Raw genomic sequence first — 22650 nt, forward strand, 5'->3', positions numbered from 1 at the left:
TGATCATGGCAAGAAGAGTATCTGTGGAAAGGTTGGGGGGAGGGAGAAAGATCCTAGGCTTTAAAGGCAGGAATAAACAAAAGCACCTGCTAATTACCAAGGTGACTACTAGATACCACCATTACACAAGGCTAAGGTCTGAATGTTTATGTTACCCAAAATGTGTTGAATATGTTCAATATGTTGAATCCTACCCCCCAGGTGCTGGTATTAGGAGGTAGGGCCTTTTGAAAGGTAATTAGGTCATCAGAGTAGAGCCCTCATGAATTATTCTTATTCATAAGAATAATGACATTATGAAATAGGCCCAAGGGAAGATGTCTGCCTCTTTTACCATGTGAGGATCAAGGCAGAAGGCACCATCCATGAAACATGAAATGGGCCTTCAGCAAATACAAAATCTGCCCACTCCTTGATCTTGGACTTCTCAACCACCATAGCTATAAGAAATAAATTGGGTAGTTTGTAAACAAATTGGGTATTTTTTTATAGTAGCCTGAACAGACTAAAAATGTGCCTACATGTTGGGGGCATTGTTCAAATGAGGCCAAACATGAGTTTATTCCAGTTCAGCACAGAACCTTCAGAATGCAGAAAACGGGCTTCTGCAGTTGGTAAACTACTATGCTGGAACCATCCTCAGTAAGGCATGGACAGGCAAAATGAACACTCAGGTTCTCCTTTCAACAGTCCTATGTTATAAGAGAAATCATCTACCTATCTAAACTTTGTCTTAAGCTGAAAAATAACTGTTCTCCCCTGATTTCAAGGATGATAACATAAAACAGGAGAACATATGTGAAAATGCTCTGAATAAAATGACATTGTATGTGCACAGCACTTTACCATTTGAAATGTGGTTTAACTGACACATATAGAGGCTACATAAATGTAGTTTGTCCTTATGCTTTATTTTAAAAAAAATCAGGGAAATACATTTGTTTTAGGAAAGACTGTTATGTATAAAACAAATGTGCTTTACATCCAAGGGAGGATGTCTGCCTCTTTCACCATGTGAGGATCAAGGCTGAAGGCCCATTTCATGTTTCATGAAAACATGAAATGGGCCTTCAGCAAATACAAAATCTGCCTGCTCCTTGATCTTGGACTTCTCAACCCCCATAGCTATAAGAAATAAATTGGGTAGTTTGTAAACAAATTGGGTATTTTTTTGTACCAGTATATCACTTTAGGTGGTAATCACTGATATACTGTAATGGAAATAGAGGGTGTAGAGCCCCAAGAATGCTTCCAAATCAGGGTTTAAGAACTTCTGGAGACATGAGGAGTTGGGAAGGAAAGAGTAAAGCAGAGGTCATTAGAGCATTGCAAATGTTCAATGTGATGCGTAATGTCCAAAGCAATTCACTCACAGTGGCCCACAAATGCTCAGATAGTGGATATCTGTTGGCTTTAACTGACCTCCATTCATTTGTCCTTCTGGGAAATGACAACTTTCCCAATAATTTCTGTCTTGATGATACAATAACCAAGGCCAGGACCCAATCTACTCCTGAGAAATACACTTTCAGTAAAAAAATGGGATTAAAAACTATTGGAGAGGGGCGGCGCCTGTGGCTCAGTGAGTAGGGCGCCGGCCCCATATGCCGAGGGTGGCAGGTTCAAACCTAGCCAAACTGCAACAAAGAAAATAGCCGGGCATTGTGGCGGGCACCTGTAGTCCCAGCTGCTCGGGAGGCTGAGGCAGGACAATCACGTAAGGCCAAGAATTAGAGGTTGCTGTGAGCCATGTGACGCCACGGCACTCTACCCGAGGGCAGTACAGTGAGACTCTGTCTCTACAAAAAAAAAACTATTGGAGAGGTTAGTTCTCCTACTTCTGGAGAATACTATCGAGTCCAGCTACCTAGATCCCAGAAGCTTCTCTGGATCTGGTCCATTCTGAGGCTTGGCTCTTTAGCATTACTGTCATTTCTGGGAGCTAAATCACAGCCTTCCAGTGCTCTCTTTTTTAAAAGCAGTCACATTTTAGTTTCTACTGCTTACATCCAAAAAAACTCTCTAGATGATTAGCTACTGAGTCCAGAAGAATCCATTTTCTTAAAGATTTGGAAGATAAAACTTAATTTGATTGGCAAGTATTTAAACTATTTATTTTATGGTAAAATAAAGTTGTATGTTATGAAGTAGAATATATAATTCATGTAAAATATCACAATACTATTTTTTTGAGAGTTTTAAAGATATGCTTCCGGGCGGCGTCTGTGGCTCAGTCGGTAAGGCGCCAGCCCCATATACCGAGGGTGGCGGGTTCAAACCTGGCCCCGGCCAAACTGCAACCAAAAAATAGCCAGGCGTTGTGGCGGGCGCCTATAGTCCCAGCTACTTGGGAGGCTGAGGCACGAGAATCGCTTAAGCCCAGGAGTTGGAGGTTGCTGTGAGCTGTGTGAGGCCATGGCACTCTACCGAGGGCCATAAAGTGAGACTCTGTCTCTACAAAAAAAAAAGATATGCTTCCTCCTATTTCTCATCCTTCCTTCCCCATGCAAGTTCTTTAGAGATGGGTTTAAAAAATGCTAATAATGGATAAACTTTCCTCAATGATTGGGATCCACCCCTAACCAGATAAAAGCTCTAGGGCAAGTTATTTAACTTCCCTGAGGCTCACTTTCCATACTTGTAAAATGGGATAATAGTACCTACTTTTAGTGTTGCTGTCCCAAGAGATAACACAGGGAACCACTCAGCACTGTTCTTCGCACAATTTTATTAGTCACAGCAAATAAAGAGAGTTTGGTTAATAAAACTAAATAGCTGCAATAATCCCCACCATCCCTAAAAGACAGTCCTATTCAGTATTACTTCGCAGTATTTCCCATCCACAGGAGGTATCTGTTTCAAATCCCTCAAATCTAGCTGACCTGTGACTTGCTTTGACCAATAGAATGTGGCAGAGTGACACTCTGTGACTCTGAAGCCTGAATGTCAAGAAGCCTTATAGCTCTCACCTTCTTGGAACAAGGTGCCACCATGTGAAAAAATTTGGTCTAGCTAACCGCTGCAGGAAAAGATCATGTGGAACTCTGAGAGATGTCACAGTTCGCTCAACTAGCTCCAACTCAAGCTTTCAGATCACCGCAGCAGCCACATTAGTGACCTCAGGCCAGGCAACACCAGCGGAAGAACTGCCTTGCTCTAAAGAGAAAAAATAAACCGGTACTTGTTTTAAGCCACAAAGTTTTGGAGTGGGCTACTACTCAGCAAGAGATACTGATAGACAAGCTTCATTAATTATCGTATTTTTATGTTTTCCATTCTATATGCATTTCCTAAAATTTCCTATAACAAACTCTAAAGGCCCAAAGTCCACAAGCAAGGAGTAACTGTGTCACAGCCAGATGTGGTTACATTTCTCATTCTTCATGGCTTGATCAATGTTTCTAATCCCATATAAACATTAAATTGCATCTCTGTCAGAACTTAGGTGATAGGGGATGGAACACACTCCACGGGAAAATAAATCAAAACTTAAATGAAACTAATGTGGAAATTTGCTAAAATTGTCATAGTTAAACCACAATGGTGCAGGTGCAAAAATAGCTGAATTGAAATTGAAGTTAACTGGCTAAGAAAAGAAAAAATGCAACAAAATTGCTATAACTTGTCAAAAACTAAAATTCGAAACAGCTTCTCTCTTTTACCAGTTTTTGTGCCTGGCATTTTCTTCCATATACTTAAAGATGACCAAAACCCTCTTTTATTTATTTATTAATTTATTTATTTTGAGACAGTCTCACTATGTCACCCGTGGTAGAGTTATATGGCATCACAGCTCACAGCAACCTCCAACTCCAGGGCTTAAGTGATTCTCTTGCCTCAGCCTCCCAAGTAGCTGGGTGCCGCCGCAACACCCAGCTATTTTTTGGTTGTAGTTGTTATTGTTGTTTGGCAGGCCCGGTCTGGATTTGAATCTGCCAGCTCCGGTGTATGTGGCTGGCGCCCTAGTTGCTGAGCTACAGGCGTCGAGCCCAAAACCCTCTTTTAAAAATTCCCCATATATTGTCAAGAAGAAATGCTTGTTTTAGGTCACCATATATTCAACAAATACAGTATTTACATAGCACCAACTCTGTGTTGGTGAATTGTTAGCTCCTGAATACCTTCTTCTTCTGTTTTAAAGACAGCATACACAGAGATAGCAGGGTAAAGGGGGGCATTACTGGATGGTGAAACTATACTACACACCTGTCTTAGTCAAGGTAACTGATCTGGTTAGAGTTCAGGCTGCTGAATGTGGCAAAAAAAAAAGGTTCCACCCTTACGCAGGCCTATGTCTGGAAGGGCAGAAATGCAAGTTGAATATCTCTTATCCAAAATACTTGAGAACAGAAGCATTTTGGATTTCAAATTTGGGGATATCCATTATAAACTTACTGACTGAGCATCCCAAATCAAAACATTCAAAATTCAAAATGCTCCAAAGAGCACCTCCTTTAAGTGTCACGCCAGCATAAGAAAATTTCAGAATTTGGAGTATCTCCTATTTTGGATTTGGAATGTTCAACTTGTATTAGCTAATATTATTCTTATTACTTCCAATATTATCCTATTATTAGTAGTATATCCTTATCCTTCTCCCTACCATTTTCTCCTCCTTAATTAGTTGCTGCTAAATATTTGGCACTCTGCTAAGCACTTGTCACATTTACCCTTCACAACTTAGCAAAGCATTACCCACATCTTTATCAGTGTAAATCTGTGTGTTTTTGGTGAGTTTCTTCTGAAAACTGCTATTTAGTTCTGCATAGAATTTTTTCTTTTCTGTTGAAAGTTAAGAAAATATTCCTCACTGGGCGCAGTGGCTCACGCCTGTAATCCCAGCACTCTGGGAGGTAGAGATGAATGGATTGCCTGACCTTAGGATTTTGAGACCAGCCTGAAAATAGCCGAAAATTGTGGTCGGCACCTGTAGTCCCAGCTACTAGGGAGGCTAAGGCAAGAGAATTGTTTAAGCCCAAGGGTTTGAGGTTGCTGTGAGCTGTGAAGCCATAGCACTCTACTGAGTGCAACAAAGTGAGACTCTGTCTCAAAAAACAAACAAACAAAAAAAACAAACGGTGAATTGAAATATTCCTGCTTATTTGTAATACAGAAAACACTTTTAAAGTTACAGGAGCATATTTCACTTCTCATTCAACAAAACAAAGACAATGAAGGGAATTAGTCATCTCAGGAATGAGGCCTCATTTAGCCACAAATAGGGGATTTTTTAAATTACTATGCTTACTTTTTAATACCTTTATCATTTTTCCCTTATTATAAAAGCAAGCATATGCTAGTTGAAAAAAATGAGAAAAACATAAAGAAAAAAGATCATCCATAATCTTATTACTCAAAGAAAAGAAGTTCCTATTATTTAGTGTCTATTCTTTTTTTGTGTGTTTTTTTTTTTGGCCGGGGCTGGGTTTGAATCCACCACCTCCGGCATATGGGACCGATACCTTACTCCTTGAGCCACAGGCACCGCCCTATTTAGTGTCTATTCTTAACAGATAATTTCTTTCTTTTTTTTTTTGAGACAGTCTTACTATGTTGCCCTCCGTAGAATGAGGGGACATCACAGCTTACAGCAACCTCAAACTCTTGGGCTTAAGTGATTCTCAGCCTCAGCTTCCCAAGTAGCTGGGACTACAGGTGCCCGCCACAACACCTGGCTATTTCTTTGTTGAAGTTATTGTTGCTTAGTTGGTCTGGGCTGGGTTCGAACGGACCAGACTCGGGGCACGTGGCTGGTGCCGTAATCACTGTGCCAGATGATTTCTTGTAGGCCTATATTTATAGGGCTTTTGTCTACCTTAAAAAAACACACAATCACACATATTTTCATGCTTTTTTCCTAAGCATCATTCCATGTCAATATATGCTCAACTGAATCACCTTTTGTTTGTTTTTGTTTATGCATCATCCTTTTAAAAGATAGCACGGTATTTCACTACATGGATAGGCCCTAATTGACTTAATTGATCCTTTGTTAATAGGCATTTAAATTACTTTGTTTTGTGAGGATAAAAAGTGGAGAAGTGAGCAGTCTGATACACACATCTATGCACACTTGATCAACTGTTTCCTTAAATTCCTAAATGTGGATTTACCATTTTTTAAACGACTTTGGATTCACATTGCCCAAACTGTCATCCAAAAATATATATACTAAAATCACGTTTTAAGAAAAGGAAACCTTTAAAAGCTAAGAGTATTAACACATTTTACATCTCTAATATCTAGATAAAATGGCAAACAATTTTTTAAAATTGCATTTTATCTGCAAATAAAATACTGACTCATGCCTGATACTGCATCAAGTTTACATTTGAAGGGGAGGAAAGTCTTAAAATACCCAATAACGGCTAGTGTTTTTATTTTCAGTATAATGTTGTTTTGAAAAGTTAAACTCCAAAAAGAACACACTTACTGCAAAACAAGCAAATCAGGAGACAACTCTGAAAAGCAGAAAAGGCAAAAATAAACCAATCAGAGCAGTTATCAGGTCGCTAAATCTGCATCCTACACAATGGCCAAGAGAGAAGGGTCAAGAGAGAGTGAAAAGGTGAAACTAAAAGCAGCAGCCTTCAGAGCTGCAGTGGTGGCTGGATGAAATTACACATAGACATATATATCTACATGGTCTGCACACACCAATCCTGGAGCTGATCTCCAGGGGTTAGAACACAAGAGGAATCTTTGTATGCTTTATTTAACCAAACAAATCCCACAGAAAAGGGATGAGTGAGGGTACAGATTTCCTTTAAGGCAAGAGCATCTACTTAGCAGCCTCAGGAGCCAGTATCAATTACTTCTCTAGGGCGCAAAAGGATACTAGGAACATGAAGGAAAAGACAGCTCCAAAGGCACTGATCAAAACCATCACATTTGACAGGGCTCAATCATCAAGCTCTATGAAAAACCGGGCAAGGAGGAAACATTTTTAGCAATAAATAAAAAGAACTCACAACACAGTATAATGCACATGCTATGAAGAGAATGCTACATACTATGACTAACAATAATTTACTGAGTGGAGTGTCATCATTGGAGGAGATAGGGACGTTAGAGCAAGCTACAGAAAGCACAGAATATTTGAGATGACAAATAGCAGTGTATGAGGATGGTGGTAGTGCTGGCAGGGGTTGGTTGGTGAAGCTACAAATCTATGGGCCTAACATTCTTCTAGGCAGGAGATTGCAAAATATTACAGGCCAAATATAGCTAAATTTGTACACACTGCTAAGAATGACTTTCAATTTTTTTTTTTTTTTGTAGAGACAGAGTCTCACTGTACCGCCCTCGGGTAGGGTGCCGTGGCATCACACGGCTCACAGCAACCTCTAACTCTTGGGCTTACGCGATTCTCCTGCCTCAGCCTCCCGAGTAGCTGGGACTACAGGCGCCTGCCACAACGCCCGGCTATTTTTTTGTTGCAGTTTGGCTGGGGCTGGGTTTGAACCCGCCACCCTCGGCATATGGGGCCGGTGCCCTACTCACTGAGCCACAGGCGCCACCCGACTTTCAAATTTTTAATGGTTGAAAAAAATTTAATGTTTTATGACATATAAAAATTACATGAGGCTAAACTAAGCACAGTAGCTCACACCTGTAATCCCAGCACTCAAAGAGGCTGAGGCAGGTGGACCATCTGAGCTCAACAAATTCGAGACTACCCTGAGCTAGAGAACCCTGTCTCTAAAACAGCTGGGCGTTGTGGCAGGTGCCTGTAGTCCCACCTACTTGGGAGGCTGAGGCAGGAGGATTGCTTGAGCCCAACATTTTGAGGTTGCTGTGAGCTAAAGATGCTGCAGTACTCTAGTGAGGGTGATAAAATCAGACTGTCTCAAAAAAGGGCCTTGAGTGGTGGCTCATGCCTTAAATACTAGCACTCTGGGAGGCCGAGGCAAGTGGATTGCCTGAGCTCAAAGGTTCAAGACTAGTTTGAGCCAGAGCAAGACCCTGTCTCTAAAAATAGGCGGGCTTTGTGGCAGGTACCTGTAGTCCCAGCTACTTGGCAGGCTATGCCAAGAGAATCGCTGACCTCAGGATTTTGAGACCAGCCTGAAAATAGCCAAAAATTGTGGTCAGCGCCTATAGTCCCAGCTACTAGGGAGGCTGAGGCAAGAGAACTGTTTAAGCTCAAGGGTTGGAGGTTTCTCTACCAAGGACAACAAAGTTAAGACTCTGTCTCAAAAAAAAAAAAAAAATTCATGACATTCATAAAATTACATGAAATTCAAACATCAGTGCCCATAAATATTTACTGGAACACAGCCACATCCATTCATTTATGTCTGTGGCTGCTTTCCTTCCATTATGGCAGAAATGAGTATGTGTGGAGACCTGGATGGCTGGCAAAGTAAAAAATATTTACTAACGGGTCTGTCGCACAAAATTTTCTGACCTCTATTCTAGGCCATAAAATTATGCAGTTTTTGAATGGATCACAGCTCCAAACCTGAGCAGGCTTGTTGGCTTGGTTGACATTACCTGCCAACCCAAGAGAGAATGAAACCCCATTGTTAAGAACAATGGATAGGTCCAGTATGTCCTGTAGATGCTGGGATACCTGCTCAGATAACCAGAAGATGTAAAAGGCTACTGTAGTTGAAAGTAGGATGGTCTCAGAACCTCTATGTGGGAATGAGAAAGATTAAAGGTGGTTCCTTTGCAGAATATATGGTATCTTCTAAAGATGAGAATGAAACTATCTTCAAAATGGCTACCACCTTCTGAGTATTTGCTAGGGGCCTAAGATTGAGCAAAGTCTTTTGTATTTACTTTCCCATTTAATGGTCATATCCTCCAGACTGACCCAAGCTGAACACTACCAGAGAGTTCAGGAAATGAAAGCCAAATGAACACAGACTTTATACTTGAAGTCTGTGTTCATAACCAGTACCCAACCCAAAAGCAGAAGACATAAAGACTCATCAAGACCAAAGAAACAGAGGCAAGTTTATTTTTATGGCCATGAGCATTATGACTATTTTATTCATATATCTCATACTGTTTTAAAAAGAAAAGCCTAAATAGGGAATCTCACACTTTCTTTTGAATCGTAATGCATTCTCTTCCATTAACTTTTAAAGGAAAATACGATTCAGTTCTGCTACACTTTTTCCTGTTGTCAAAAATCAACAAAGGGGGGCGGCGCCTGTGGCTCAGTCGGTAAGGCGCCGGCCCCATATACTGAGGGTGGCGGGTTCAAACCTGGCCCTGGCTGAACTGCAACCAAAAAATAGCTGGGCGTCGTGGCGGGCGCCTGTAGTCCCAGCTACTTGGGAGGCTGAGACAAGAGAATCGCTTAAGCCCAGGAGTTGGAGGTTGCTGTGAGCTGTGTGAGGCCACGGCACTCTACTGAGGGCCATAAAGTGAGACTCTGTCTCTACAAAAAAAAAAAAAAACTCAACAAAGGTACCCAAATATGGAGACATTTTAAAGATAACAGGTTAGACAGCCAATGTTATAGCTGTTCACTTCCACCTATGAAGTCCCTGGAGTACCTTAGAGCATCCTAAATGAAGGGTGTGCTGAATCATTTTTAGGTGTGATGGACTACAAAGTACATAGACAGTTTTTAAATTTAGATTTAATTTAAATTATAAGTGAAGAACAAATTTTAAATGAATCTTGCCCACAAAGAGAGCAATAATGCTGGTGGAAGGCCATCGTTTCTTCCTGCCCAGCATCTATGTCCTCTGCTTTGCCAAATGCACCATCATTTTCCACTTTCCCTAAATGTTTACCATACAAGGACCACTCAATCCTAACTTATTTTTGAGAACCTGATTCTTTCTTTCTTTTTTTTTTTTTTTAAGACAGTTTCACTTTGTTGCCCCCAGTACAATGTGGTAGTATCCTAGCTCACAGCAACGTCAAGCTCTTGGGCTCAAGCGGTTCAATTGCCTCAGCCTCCAGAGTAGCTGGGACTACAGATGCCTGAGATGAAGTCTTGCTCTGGCTCAGGCCAGCCTCGAACCTGTTAGCTTAGGCAATCCACCTGCCACGGCCTCCAAGAGAGCTAGGATTATAGGCGTGAGCCTGGCCAAAACCTGATTCTTAAAAAAGTTTTAAGTGGCTTATATCATCTTCGCCATACCCATTTGGAAATAACATACATCATTATGTACTTTGATTATACATATCTGCTCAGCTGTTTATTAATGGCTGCCCACATTTGGCTTCAAAGTCCTTCCTGTGGGCCACAGGGACTTAGACACTGCTAGCTAGCCTCCCCACAACTCTACTACCCTGTTTCCCCGAAAATAAGACAGTGTCTTATTTTTAAGGTGTGCTCCCAAAGATGCGCTAGGTCTTATTTTCAGGGGACGTCTTATCTTTCCTGTAGTAGGTCTTATTTTCGGAGGATGTCTTATTTTCGGGAAAACGGGGTAGTTAGGCATTATCAAGACAAGAAACTGGAGAGTCAAGCAAGTTAAGTGAATGAGGGGAACCAAATTTGAACTTAAGTCTGTTTTGACTCAGAAACTGTGTTTTTCCCCATGATGTTCTACTTTCCTGCCAAGGCAGAAATAACATTTTCTTGGAATGATTACCTTCTTGTCAAATTTCATATTTTCTGGAGAGAAATAAGAGAATGGAGTTGAAAGAACCATTTACTCCAAGAGCTGGTGTCAAGCTCAAATCTTACTTACCCACCATCAATCTATCTAGTCTGAATGTTTAGATATAATCAAAAAACAGGCACAGTGCTCCCAGGACTAACACGTCAGGACAGCCTGCCCTCTACGTGTGTGCATGGCTATCAACTGACAGGTAATGCTTTGCTGTGGGAACAAAAGGGAAGCACTTTTGCACCTTCAAGACCACATGACTAGGCTGAAAACAACATTAAAGGGCAAGTAATGAGCACAAGGATCTACCTTTTATTTTCTGTTAAAATGGTAATTCTAACTCCCATTTTATTTAGTAAAAAGATGTGTCTCTAATTTTCTTGTGTCTTGAACTTCTTTTATAAAACAACTATAGACAGTCTTCCCAGAAAAATACATATACACAAAAAGTTTTGGTCACAACTCCAGGGGGTTCAAGAATCTCTTGAAACCCATTCATGGACTCCTGGAGGTCCACAGACCCCAGGATAACCCTTACATTAAATGTATTTTACAGAAATGACTATACCATCATTTCACAGGCCTGGGATAAAGATCATATAGCTAGCTCTTTTACCATTCTTCATATTTTCAGAAGGCAAATATTAAATAAACACACTAATTTTCTTAACTAGTCTCATATATTCTCAAAGAAACCAGAAATCGAATAACTTGAATAAATCACTAAATATAGAGTCATATAAGTTCAAAGTTCAAATCAGTTTTGTTATAGCGTAAAAGCTGCTACTTCCATTTCTGTCATTCTGCCCACAGAGATCTCCCTAGAAAAGAAAGAAACATTACTATGGCATGCAGAGGTGTCCAATCTACAGTTTGCCACATGCTGATTTTGTGAGGATTTGCTGCTTATCTGTGGTGTTTGATATCAGGAAAAGTATGCATGGACTTTTTTTTTTTTTTTTAGCTAATCAGCTTTCATTAATGTTTGTGTATTTAACATGTGGTCCAAGACAAGTCTTCTTCTAATGCATGGCAGAGGAAAAGTTCTACCCCTGGTAAACTTGAGTCTTTCCTACTTTATTCTTAAGCAGTGGCCAGGCATGGTGGCTCATGCTTGTTATTCAAGCACTCTGGGAGGCCAAGGCAGGTGGATTGCTTGAGCTCTGGAGTTCCAGACCAGCCTGAGTAACAGTAAGATCCCTGTCTCTACTAAAAATAGAAAAATTAGCCAGGTGTTGCAGTGGGCGCCTTTAGTTCCAGCTACTCAGAAGACTAAGGCAAGAGGGTCCCTTGAGCCCAAGAGTTTGAGGATACTGTGAATTATGACACCACAGCACTCTACCAAGGGTGACAGAGTGAGACTGTCTCCAAAAAAAAGAAAGAAAAGAAACAAAAAAAATTCTTAAGTAGATTAATACATAAAAAAGTGTATTTACTTGGTTTTAAGTAATTTACTTTTTAAGTAAATTTACTAAAAGATGGTCTCTCATATATATGAGACATGGAATATGATACGAAGAAAAGGTAATTAAAATAATTTTCAATTATTCAATATATAGATCTATGTCAGTGCAATTATTTCAAGTTAAATCATGAAGCTGACAAAGCAGATTTTAAAGAATTTATAAAGGCTCAAATTATGGTTTTCCATCACTTGAATCAAGAACTTTCAGGAATGTTTATTTTCAAGATACACCTCAAACTTTAATGTCTTTCCAATTCCTTCTGGTCTTATTATTAGAAAATTTCTAGCATTTTCCAAGAAAATTGTAAAGAAACTTATAAAAGTATCTGTCCAGAACTCGTCTATGAATAACTGAGAGAATGTCTTGTGAAAATTTAACAGTTACGAGGGCAATAATATGTTTCTACAAAAATATTAAAAAGTATTTATGTTGCTAGATACTGTTTCAGTTATTGTAAGATCAAATAACAAGGAACTAAAAAAAAAAGAACATCATGTCACCACTTGACAACTACTTTTTAAACAATCAGGACCCCCATCAAATGCCACATGCTACAAACAGATTAATCAACTGATACTTTCAACTTCCAATTCGTAGTACTTAAGATGTAAAGCCATTCTTCTTTTGGTTAGAGGAGCCTCTCTCTCTCTCTTTTTTTTTTTTTTTTTGTAGAGACAGAGTCTCACTTTATGGCCCTCGGTAGAGTGCTGTGGCCTCACACAGCTCACAGCAACCTCCAACTCCTGGGCTTAAGTGACTCTCCTGCCTCAGCCTCCCGAGTACCTGGGACTACAGGCGCCCGCCACAACGCCCGGCTATTTTTTGGTTGCAGTTCAGCCGGGGCCGGGTTTGAACACACCACTCTCGGTATATGGGGCCGGCGCCTTACCGACTGAGCCACAGGCGCCGCCCAAGAGCCTCTCTCATAGAACCAAGGAAATAAACAGATCTGATGCCTGGGTACATTAAACCCACAGACCAATATTTTCTGTAAGTAAGAGAAGTTTCACACCCTAGGGGAGGGGAATTTATACTTCAGAATATTAATTCAAGGTGATTTCTACCTTTGTGCCAAAAGTGTAATCTTGAGAGCTTTACTAATTCTCGAGAGCAGTTTAATACTACTGACGTTATTAGCTCACATAATAGGAATAAAATTGACATTTACCATTTCTACCTAGAGGTCAAACACTTCACTGTCACACATTTGCATTTACAACTCTTCCTCTTTAAAAAAACTGAGGGAAACGGGGAGAATGGTGGTAAGGAAACGGAAACAAAACCAAATTCATCTTACACAGCTGACCGCGTCACCCGCAAGATACAAGGTACTTGGGGGATAAAGGAAAACTTGGAAAATAACGACATGCCTCAATAAAACATCAAACCTGAGTTCAAGATCATGCTTGCTCCTGGTGCTAATCATATCTATCCCTCTGGAAGTCAAATCAGCTGTACAGGTGCCAGTTTCCTCACCAGCCTTTCTCTCACCACCTAAACGTTGCCATTTACGAGAAAGCCATCGAAGTTGGATCAAAGTGACTTTTGGAAAGAGATGCCGATATAATTTGCAATGGACACTGGCAATGCACCGCCCCCGCCCCCCACAACTTCCCCTTTAGAGAGGAGGGCAGTCACATAGACATTTTTTGAAACTCAAAGATAAAAATAAATAATGGCACCCCTGATCATGATCACCAACGAAATTCCGGCTCTGGGGGGAACTGGGTGTGGGGTGAGGACGCCCGACACAAACTCACAGTCACTCCGCGAACTCCTCTCGGAGGTCGCCAAGTTTCTCTTTCACCCTTTTTCCCTGCACCCGCCCGAGCCCAGGAAGGAAGGGGCCGGCCGCAGGGGCCGGAACCCGCGCGACCTGGAACCCCGGGCCTTTTTTTCGAATGCCGGCCGCGGCCCGCGCAAGTGTCCGCGTTCGAGACCCGCCCCGGCGCGCGTGGGCACCAACTTCGCGGGAAGCCCCGCGCCGCGCCTCTGGGTGCCCTTAGTCCCCGTCTCCGGTGTTAGCCCGGTCCCGGCGTCGGGTCGTCCTCTTGCCCTCCCCCCAGGGAGCGAACCACCCCTAGCAACGTCAGCTTGGATGGGGCGGCGGGGGCCGCAGTCGCCTTCCTAGGAAGAAGCGAGGACCCCGACCCCGGGCGGCCCGCAGCCCCGGGGGCGCCCGGGCGAGCTCACCTGGCGGCGGCCTCCGGGGCGGCCTCTGGGCGTGGGCCGGGCGGGGACAGCGAGGGGGGCGGCGGGGGCCGGGGCTGCTGCCGGGGCCGCCGCCCGCTGCCTGGCCTCGCCCCCACACGCGCCGGCCGCGGCCGCCCCCAGGGAGCGCGGGTCCCGCGGCGGCGGCGCAGCGCGACTCAGGCGTCGGAGCGGGCGGCTGCGGGCGCCGCCGCCTCCTCCTCCATGGCTGTTTACCCGGCTGCATTGTGGGAGTTTGACCTCGGCAGCCGCCAACCGCCGCCTCAGCTTGCGCCGCCGCCGCCGCAGCCGCCGCACACGCCATGGGAGCCGTGACTGACGGTGAGGCCCGCTGGCTGCCACCTGGCCGGCTCCCCGGGCCCCTCGGTTTCCCCCGAGACCCCTAGCCTCCTAAGGCAGCTTCTGGGAGCCCCTCGGCCTCCCGGCCGCTCCCCCCGGGCCCTTCAGCCTTCCGGGCCTTTCCCCGGAGCCTCAGGCCTCCCCGGCCGCTGCCCCCGAGCTCTTCATCCTCTCGCCTGTGCCCCGGGCCCCCCTCGGAGTCCCTGGGACTCGCGGCGACTCTCCCAGGCCGCGCTGGGCTCGGGGAGGGTGTCCTGGGAGGATCATCCCGGGGCTGGGAGCACACGTGGGGATCCGGACGGCTGGAAGAGGTGCACGAGCGGTTGGTACTGGAGGGAGTCCGGGTCCGGGTTTGTTTCGGGATGCGGTGAAGTCCCTGGAGCGGGGACGGGTAGGGAGTGGTGGAGAGCGTGGAGCTGGGGGCCCAGAACGGGGCGTGCGTGCTGTGGAGGGTTGGGAGGAAATGGGAGCTCCAGGGGTGGGGCAGGATTGTTAGGACAAACTGTAAAGGGGGAGTTCCAAGACTAGAGTCTTAGGGGTGTCAGCCTACGGAGGGTGACACCTGGAGGAGTCTTTTGGGCAGATTCGAAAGGACCCACAGACAAAGGAACGCCTTGCAATGAGCCCTTGAACTAGGAGTGGATTGTGGGTGGAGATAGGGAGGTGGGGACACCATCTAAAAGGGACTCCCGTGGATGGGGTATGTGGAGGGCAATCAGGAAGTGTATCTGAGAGATTTGTGGAGGTAAGGCACAGGTAAGGTATAGGGCAGACACCACTAGGGTAGATCAAGACAGTGTGTAAGGCTTGTGGAGGCTGGTTTGTCAGCCTGGATGAATTTAGAGGGGGCAGAGGCTTATGGAGTGATCTACAGACTGAGCGGGAATAAGGTGACACTTTGGGAAAGGAAGAACAGGCAACTGGAGGGAAAACGTATTAATAGATGGTGTCTGTTAGGGAGGAAGGCGGTCCTTTAACATCTGGGAAGGGGAAACCTAGGGGTGTTTGGTCTATATGCAGAGAGGGTGACAATTAACTATAGATGCTTGTGGAGCCCACTTTTGAGGGCCAGCAGGGTCTCCAAATGAAGGGGCCAGACAATGAGAAGAGTAGGGATAGGTCCAAATTTGTGGTCTGACGAGGAATAGTGGAGGTGGGAGGCTATTAGATAACCAGAATCTTCATGGGGAATTTTAACTTCGTTTCATTCCAGTTTCATTTATTCAATAGATATTTATCCTAACTGGGTTAGGCCTTAGGATTATAGCCTGGAGCCAACAGACAAGACCTTTTCCTCCTTCTGGATTACAGTCTGGTGGGAAAGGCACATTAAATAATTTGTTTTAGAGGTACCAAATGTTAATACAGGGAAGTACAAGGTGAGGAATGCTAGGAACATGTAACTAAGATTGTTTGTCAACTCCTGGACATGAGAAAGCCTCCCTGAAAAACATTACTCTTAATTCCATTTTTGAAAAATAATTAGATATATTTGGACTGGTGTTCTTGGGGCCTGAGGTGTGTGTCTGGGGGGGGGGTGGGAACCACTTGTACAAAGGCCCCCAAAATGTTGAAGAACTCAAAGCTTACAAGTATTGGGAAGCCATTAAATGTCTTTTAACATTGGTATAGTATGATCAGTTTGCATTAAAAAAACATACACTCGGGGCTGCACCTGTGGCTCAGTGAGTAGGGCGCCGGCCCCATATGCTGAAGGTGGCAGGTTCAAACCCAGCCCCGGCCAAACTGCAACAAAAAAATAGCCGGGTTTGTGACGGGCGCCTGTAGTCCCAGCTGCTGGGGAGGCTGAGGCAGGAGAATCGCGTAAGCCCAAGAGTTAGAGGTTGCTGTGAGCCATGTGACGCCACGGCACTCTACCCCAGGGCGGTACAGTGAGACTCTGTCTCTACAAAAAGAAAAAAAAAAAAAAAAAACATACACTCGGGTGCCGCCCATGGGTCAAAGGAGTACAGCGCTGGCCCTATATGCTGGAGGTGGCGGGTTCAAACCCAGCCCCTGCCAAAAACTGCAAGAAAAAAAGACACACTCTACTATGTGAAGATGATGAAGGGAAGTGAAAGTAAAGACCTAAGTAAGTTCCTTCCTTCCTCATTGACATTTATATGGTACTTATACCAAGATTCAGACTGTTCTAATTATTACCCCAATTTACAGGTAACACTGGGACACAAGGAGGTTAAATAACTTGCCCAGCAATGTAAGTTATATAGCCTGGACTCAAAACCAGGCAGACTGGGCTCCAGACTTTTTGCTGTTCCCTGTTTTCCAGACTGCATCCCTGCAATGGTCCTGGTGAAAGATAATGGGGACTTTCACCAAGATGATAATGCAAAGAAGTGGACATCAAGAGATAGAATGTCAGGACTTCAGTGGTAGAGTGGATGCTGGGCATTGGGGGTGCAGATTGATGATGATCCCAGGATTCTGACTTGACTGTGTGACTGTTAGTGCTACTTCTCTTTACCAGTTGAGGTAGAGAGTTCAGTGAAGCAGTAAGTTTTGTCAGATGGGAGCTAGGAAGGGAAGACGGGTTCTAGTAAAAGTACAGATGACAGTCAAGTGCCCCCCACATCTTAGGAGGCCCCAGAGATCCCCACTCTGCCACAAGCTCTTTGACCTTGTGTAGGTTAATTAACCTCCTTGAGCCTCAGTTTCATTTTTTGTAAATGGGGATTAATAATAAAATCCATCTCAGAGGATTAAATGCACTAAAAGTTGTGAAGGGCTTTCCCCTGAGTCCAATACATACTAATGTTCAGTAAATACTATTGAATATAAGAGTTGTTTTACTGGGTGGCGCCAGTGGCTCAAAGTGGTAGGGCGCCGGCCCCATATGCCGGAGATGGCGGATTCAAACCCAGCCCTGGCCAAAAATCACATACACACATACACACACAAAAAGAGTTGTTTTACTAATCTCTCTTCCACTTTCCTTTGATGTGCATTGTGCCTTCTTCATTTCTTTTTTTTTTTTTTTTTTTTTTTTTTGATATTTTTTTTTTTTCTTTTTTTTTTTTTTATTGTTGGGGATTCATTGAGGGTACAATAAGCCAGTTACACTGATTGCAATTGTTAGGTAAAGTCCCTCTTGCAATCATGTCTTGCCCCCATAAAGTGTGACATACACTAAGGCCCCACCCCCCTCCCTCCATCCCTCTTTCTGCTTCCCCCCCCCATAACCTTAATTGTCATTAATTGTCCTCATATCAAGATTGAGTACATAGGATTCATGCTTCTCCATTCTTGTGATGCTTTACTAAGAATAATGTCTTCCACTTCCATCCAGGTGCCTTCTTCATTTCTTAATCTGCACAGATTGCCCTTTTCAGCCAAATGACACCCATTTATTTTTCAAGACCCACCTCAAATATTCCTTCTTTGCCAGAACTAGTGGACCATTAATGTATTAAACATATTATTATATGCATATTGGTGCTATAGCCCTCAACACTTTATTTATATGCCCTATGCCAGAAAACACTTAAAGGGAACTCATCATAACCAGGAAATATAAAAATTAAATGGATGAGAAAACAGGGCAAAAAGACCACTGACTCTAAGAAATGCAAAGGGGAAGTCAGAAGTGGGGGTGATCCTCAAAATGTGAGAGGTAAAGTCTAATAAGCTGTAGAGAACCTGTTTAGCAGCCCAGGCCAAGAGACAAGACCTAGTGTATTGTGCAATCTAGTTTCATGAGAGAAGGCACCATTAGATGCCTAGGACAAGCAGAGCAGTTTTTTTCCTGATTTAAGTTCTAAACAAAAAGTGTATCTTTGGGGTTCTTATAAAGAAAAGACATTACCAGATCCTTAACCTCTTTTTAGCACTGTGGATCATAGAGCTGTTTCTTAACCCATTTGGCCAAAGAAGGCTAAATCCCAAGTGGTGTAAAGCCAATAGACAATGTGGTTTTGGTGGATAGTGGGTAGCTCTGTTGTTTTGGTATAATTCAAATCAAGGTTTCTTTTTGCTTGTTTGTTTTAAGAATATCTGAAGACGAACTACAGCTTCTTCAGACAGTCTTCCATAAATATGGTTTTCCTCAACTGAGCTTTTGAAAAAAATCAAGCTGAAATGAGTGGTACGTGTGATGAGTCAACAAGTACCTCCTATTGCATACGTTGTAGGCACAATGTGAGATGCTGGATACAGATGGAGGAGGGCCTTGGCTCCTGCTTGGGGCAAAATAGCAATAGTGTGCAATCAAATAAGTAAATAAGATAATTTCTGAGAAGGAATGTAATTAAGGTCTGAAATTAAGTTCTGAGGATGAACTTGATGGAACAATGACAGTAATAGGGGAAGGCTGCTAACAGTTAGGTTAAAATAGGGTAATCAGGTTTGATCTTTCTATAAAGTGACATTTAAAGTGAGGTCTGATAGGGTCAACATTTAAAGTGAGGTCTGATAGGGTCAACGGTGAGAAGAGCCCAGGAAAGCATTCCATCTAGGGGTTAACAACTAGTGCAAAGGCCTGAGTTGAAATTTGGAGGAAGATAAGGAAGGCCAGTGGGGCTAGATCTAGGGGCCAGAGCTGGAGCCAGCTGGACCAAGATGAGTATGGTACAGAAGAAGGTAAAAGGAGTTCATGGAAAGGAGACTGGATTGTCTTCTCTGGGCACTTGAAAATGATTAGGGGGTTTTAAGCAGGACGGTTAGTCATCTAGTTCACCTTTTAGATCATTCTGAGTTGCTGTGTAGAGGATTCTAGGAAAGCAAGAATGGAAGCAGGGAGCCCAACAAAGTATTCAGAATGACAGTTGTGGGTTTGGATTGGAGCAATTTTAGTGGAAAAGACAGTGAGAAGTGGATATCCTTGGTATCTCATTCATCCCCCTGAAACAGCTCTTGGGGGAGTACCAGTACTTGTCTCTGGAGCTTAGATGAGGGCAACATCCTCTTACAAGTCTGAAGTCCCTGGGTCACTATACTCTCGTATAATCCTTACATACCGGTCTGCATATCCAATTGGACTGGCAGATCTTGTACTCAATTTGAGGAACTGCCCTGATTCGAAGGAAAGGAAACAGGTACTGTATTGCCATCTATAGCAGGCAATAGATATAATAGTGTATTATCAACAGCACTGTTATTTTATAGATGACATGATGAAGGTCCTGGGAAGTCAGTGACTTATAGTCAAACAGCTAGTTTATGGAAAAAAAAAGTCATTCTCTTTACTCCCCTATTGCCATCCTAGGATTTTGGCTAAGCTGATGTTAATTTAAACTATGTAAACAGTTTGTATTTTGTATTTATTAATTTAAAGGGTGTTAAACAGTGTTAGTACGCTGATAGAAATAATTTCAGAAGCACTGTTTGTAGTACAGAAAACATTAGGTAGATACGTTGATATGCCAGCGTAATGAGAGGTGGGGTGGGGTGTGGCTCTCCATTCCATTTAACAGACCTTGTTTGTTTTGACAGTAGCTTTTTTTTTTCAGACTTAGAAAAGTATAATGGGGCAGCGCCTGTGGCTCAAAGGATAGGGCGCCTGTCCCACATGCCGGAGGTGGAGGGTTCAAACCCAGCCCTGGCCAAAAAAAAAAAAAAAGAAAAGTATAATGCATGGATATATGCTTGTTGAAGTTTGAAATAATGGGTTTTTTTTGTTGTTTTTTCTGTTTTTGGCTGGGGCTGGGTTTGAACCCGCCACCTCCGGCATATGGGGCCAGCGCTCTACTCCTTTGAACCACAGGCGTGGACAGTATGACAGAATAATAGAACTGTACTACGACTTAATAATGTAATTGTGTATATTTTCCTATGAATGAGGGGTGGCACTGCTCATCTGTAAAAAGAAGATAGCAGTGTACATTTTATAGAGTTGTTTCAAGGATGAAGTATAATATAAATATATGTAAAGCATTTTGAAGTTGAGTAACCATTTAATTCATTGTGCAAACCAGGACACTTTTCAGAATGAAAGGAAACAAATGGGATGTGGTCACTAACTAGACGTGTATAAATGCTGTATAAATATTTGCTGCTGCTCTTGCTCCCATTTCAGTTGATCCAAGGTTCATTAGACATTTGTGGGCATAGGGTTAATTTGGTTTTTCTTTCATTAGTGCCAGTGGATCTGCCCATTTTGTTCCATATGCTGTGGCCTCAAAACGGGTAACTAATGGAGTTCAGTTAATAAATAATGTTTCTTTTTTCTGTTAAATAATGTTTTTCAAAGCAAAGTTGAGATTTCAACCTTGATTTTATTAGCACCATACTCTAAATGTTTAAATCAACAGAAAAACAAAGGACCACAACCCTGTCTTTTAAAATTATTATTATTATTATTTATTTAAATTTTTTTAGAGACAGAGTCTCATTTTCTCACCCTTGGAATGCTATGGCATCACAGCTCACAGCAACCTCCAACTCCTGGGCTTAGGAGATTCTCTTGCCTCAGCCTCCCAAGTAGCTGGGACTACAGGGGCCTGCCAGAACGCCCGGCTATTTTTTGTTGTAGTTTGGCTGGGGCTGGGTTCAAACCCGCCCTGCCCACTGAGCCACAGGAGCCACCTCTTTTTAAATTACTAAATTTAATTTTGACGTAAGTAGATTTACTTTGGTGCCCGCAATTTACTTAGATTGGTCCCAAGTATCTGAAGAGAGATTAATATTTACATGGAGGAATCAAACCATCTTATTTATTGTTCTTTCCACTTATCTTTTATATGTCTTCATAATATTGTTGAAACTAAAAATTGTTTTAATGATTTTAAGCTTCTTGAAAGGAAAAGTCAGGTGATATTTTAATGTAAGGAATCTAACATAGTGGGTTATATGTAATTCATCTTAATAACTCCTAAGCAGTGTGATCCAATGGTAAATCTAACAGGAATCTGGTGAAACATTAATCTCTCCTCTTCTTAATTTAAAATAGGTCAAGTCAAAACAGGTTCCTTTTTTCTTGTTAACACATCATAGCTTTATTAACAATAAAAAGGAGGAGAATTTTTAAAATAGAAAAAAATGAAGAAAAATACCTCAGAATGACCTGACTACCCAGTTAGCTTCTGTTACTATTTCAGAAAAGAAAGTAATACATGTCAGAAAATTCAAGAAGAAATATACAAAATGAAAAGTGAAAATCCTTCCCTCTTTCTAGAGTTTATCACTATGATTGCCTCTTCCAAAATGATTTATTTTTAATGCCTATAAAAAGTAAAAAGCACCTTCTCTGGAGCCAGACTCCTAGGTTTGAGTTCTAGTTCAATGTCTAACTTCCTGTGATGTTTAATTTAGGGCAAGTTACTTTTAGTTCCTTCATTGGTGAAATAGGGGTAATATGTATAGGGCTATTATGTGGATTAAGTAGGTTTATGTGTGAAATGCACCTAGAATAGTACTTAGTGTATTTAAGGGCTATGTCTCTATTAACTAATATGTCAATATGTACATATGCTTGGAAATTCTGTACAAATATTTACACACTTGTCTATATTAATGATACTGAATATATATAATACACTTCTGTATTTAATGATGTGTCATGGAGCTGTTTTAAATATAGATCTACCTCATTCTTTTGTGTCAGTGTTTTATAGTCTCATTTTTTTTAAACTAATCCCCTATTGACATTTAGTATTTCCAGCTTAAAAATTTTATTTTTTCCATATTTTTATTTTTTATTCCTTTGAGTTTTTATTCACTTTGTATAGAAAAAGATCTGTTTTTTACTCTTCCTGATAGTATTAACAGTGGGATATTTGCAATGTCTTGTATACTTGTGGGGATAATTTCTGGAAGACAGGACAAGGGTATATGCATTTTTAATTTTGATGTATATATTGCTACATTGCTCTAGTGGCCAGTGTTTTCTCCACTGTATTCCTGTCTCACGTTGTTATCCTTTCCTGTGGTTTTAGGAACACACACACACACACACACACACACACAAAAAGGAGTCATGGGCTGCTGTGCCTGCAGAACTTTTTGCTAAACTGGATTTAGAAAGGAAATGCTAATTTTTTTTTGGTAGATCACAGGATTACTAGTTTCAAAAACAGGTGAAATTTTAGCCTTTAGAT

The 22650-nt window shown here is 42.3% G+C and overlaps 2 protein-coding genes across 8 annotated transcripts in view; one reads left to right on the plus strand and one right to left on the minus strand.

Annotated features, from left to right (window-relative positions):
* Positions 1-14376, minus strand: part of ATXN7 (ataxin 7) — a 160118-nt gene extending 145742 nt beyond the window's left edge. For 2 of the 3 annotated variants that reach the window (XM_053600831.1, XM_053600827.1), the window contains exon 1: positions 14243-14376. The gene's annotated coding sequence lies outside the window, so the exon portion shown is untranslated. Of the gene's footprint in view, positions 1-2969; positions 3062-14242 lie in introns of those variants that run through there. The other variant, XM_053600830.1, reaches the window with a different exon arrangement.
* Positions 14377-14402: 26 nt separating this feature from the next.
* The window catches only part of THOC7 (THO complex subunit 7), a 30662-nt gene continuing 22414 nt past the window's right edge, over positions 14403-22650 (plus strand). Inside the window, exons 1-2 of one of the 5 annotated variants that reach the window (XM_053600837.1) lie at positions 14403-14581; positions 18606-18701. In XM_053600837.1, coding sequence (XP_053456812.1) covers positions 18695-18701 — 7 coding nt within the window. In that variant the 5' untranslated portion in view covers positions 14403-14581; positions 18606-18694. Of the gene's footprint in view, positions 14582-14618; positions 14922-18605; positions 18702-22650 lie in introns of those variants that run through there. The other 4 variants (XM_053600838.1, XM_053600836.1, XM_053600839.1 and 1 more) reach the window with 4 other exon arrangements.

Source organism: Nycticebus coucang, chromosome 8 (assembly GCF_027406575.1).
Source record: "Nycticebus coucang isolate mNycCou1 chromosome 8, mNycCou1.pri, whole genome shotgun sequence".
Classification (NCBI taxonomy): Eukaryota; Metazoa; Chordata; class Mammalia; order Primates; family Lorisidae; genus Nycticebus; species Nycticebus coucang.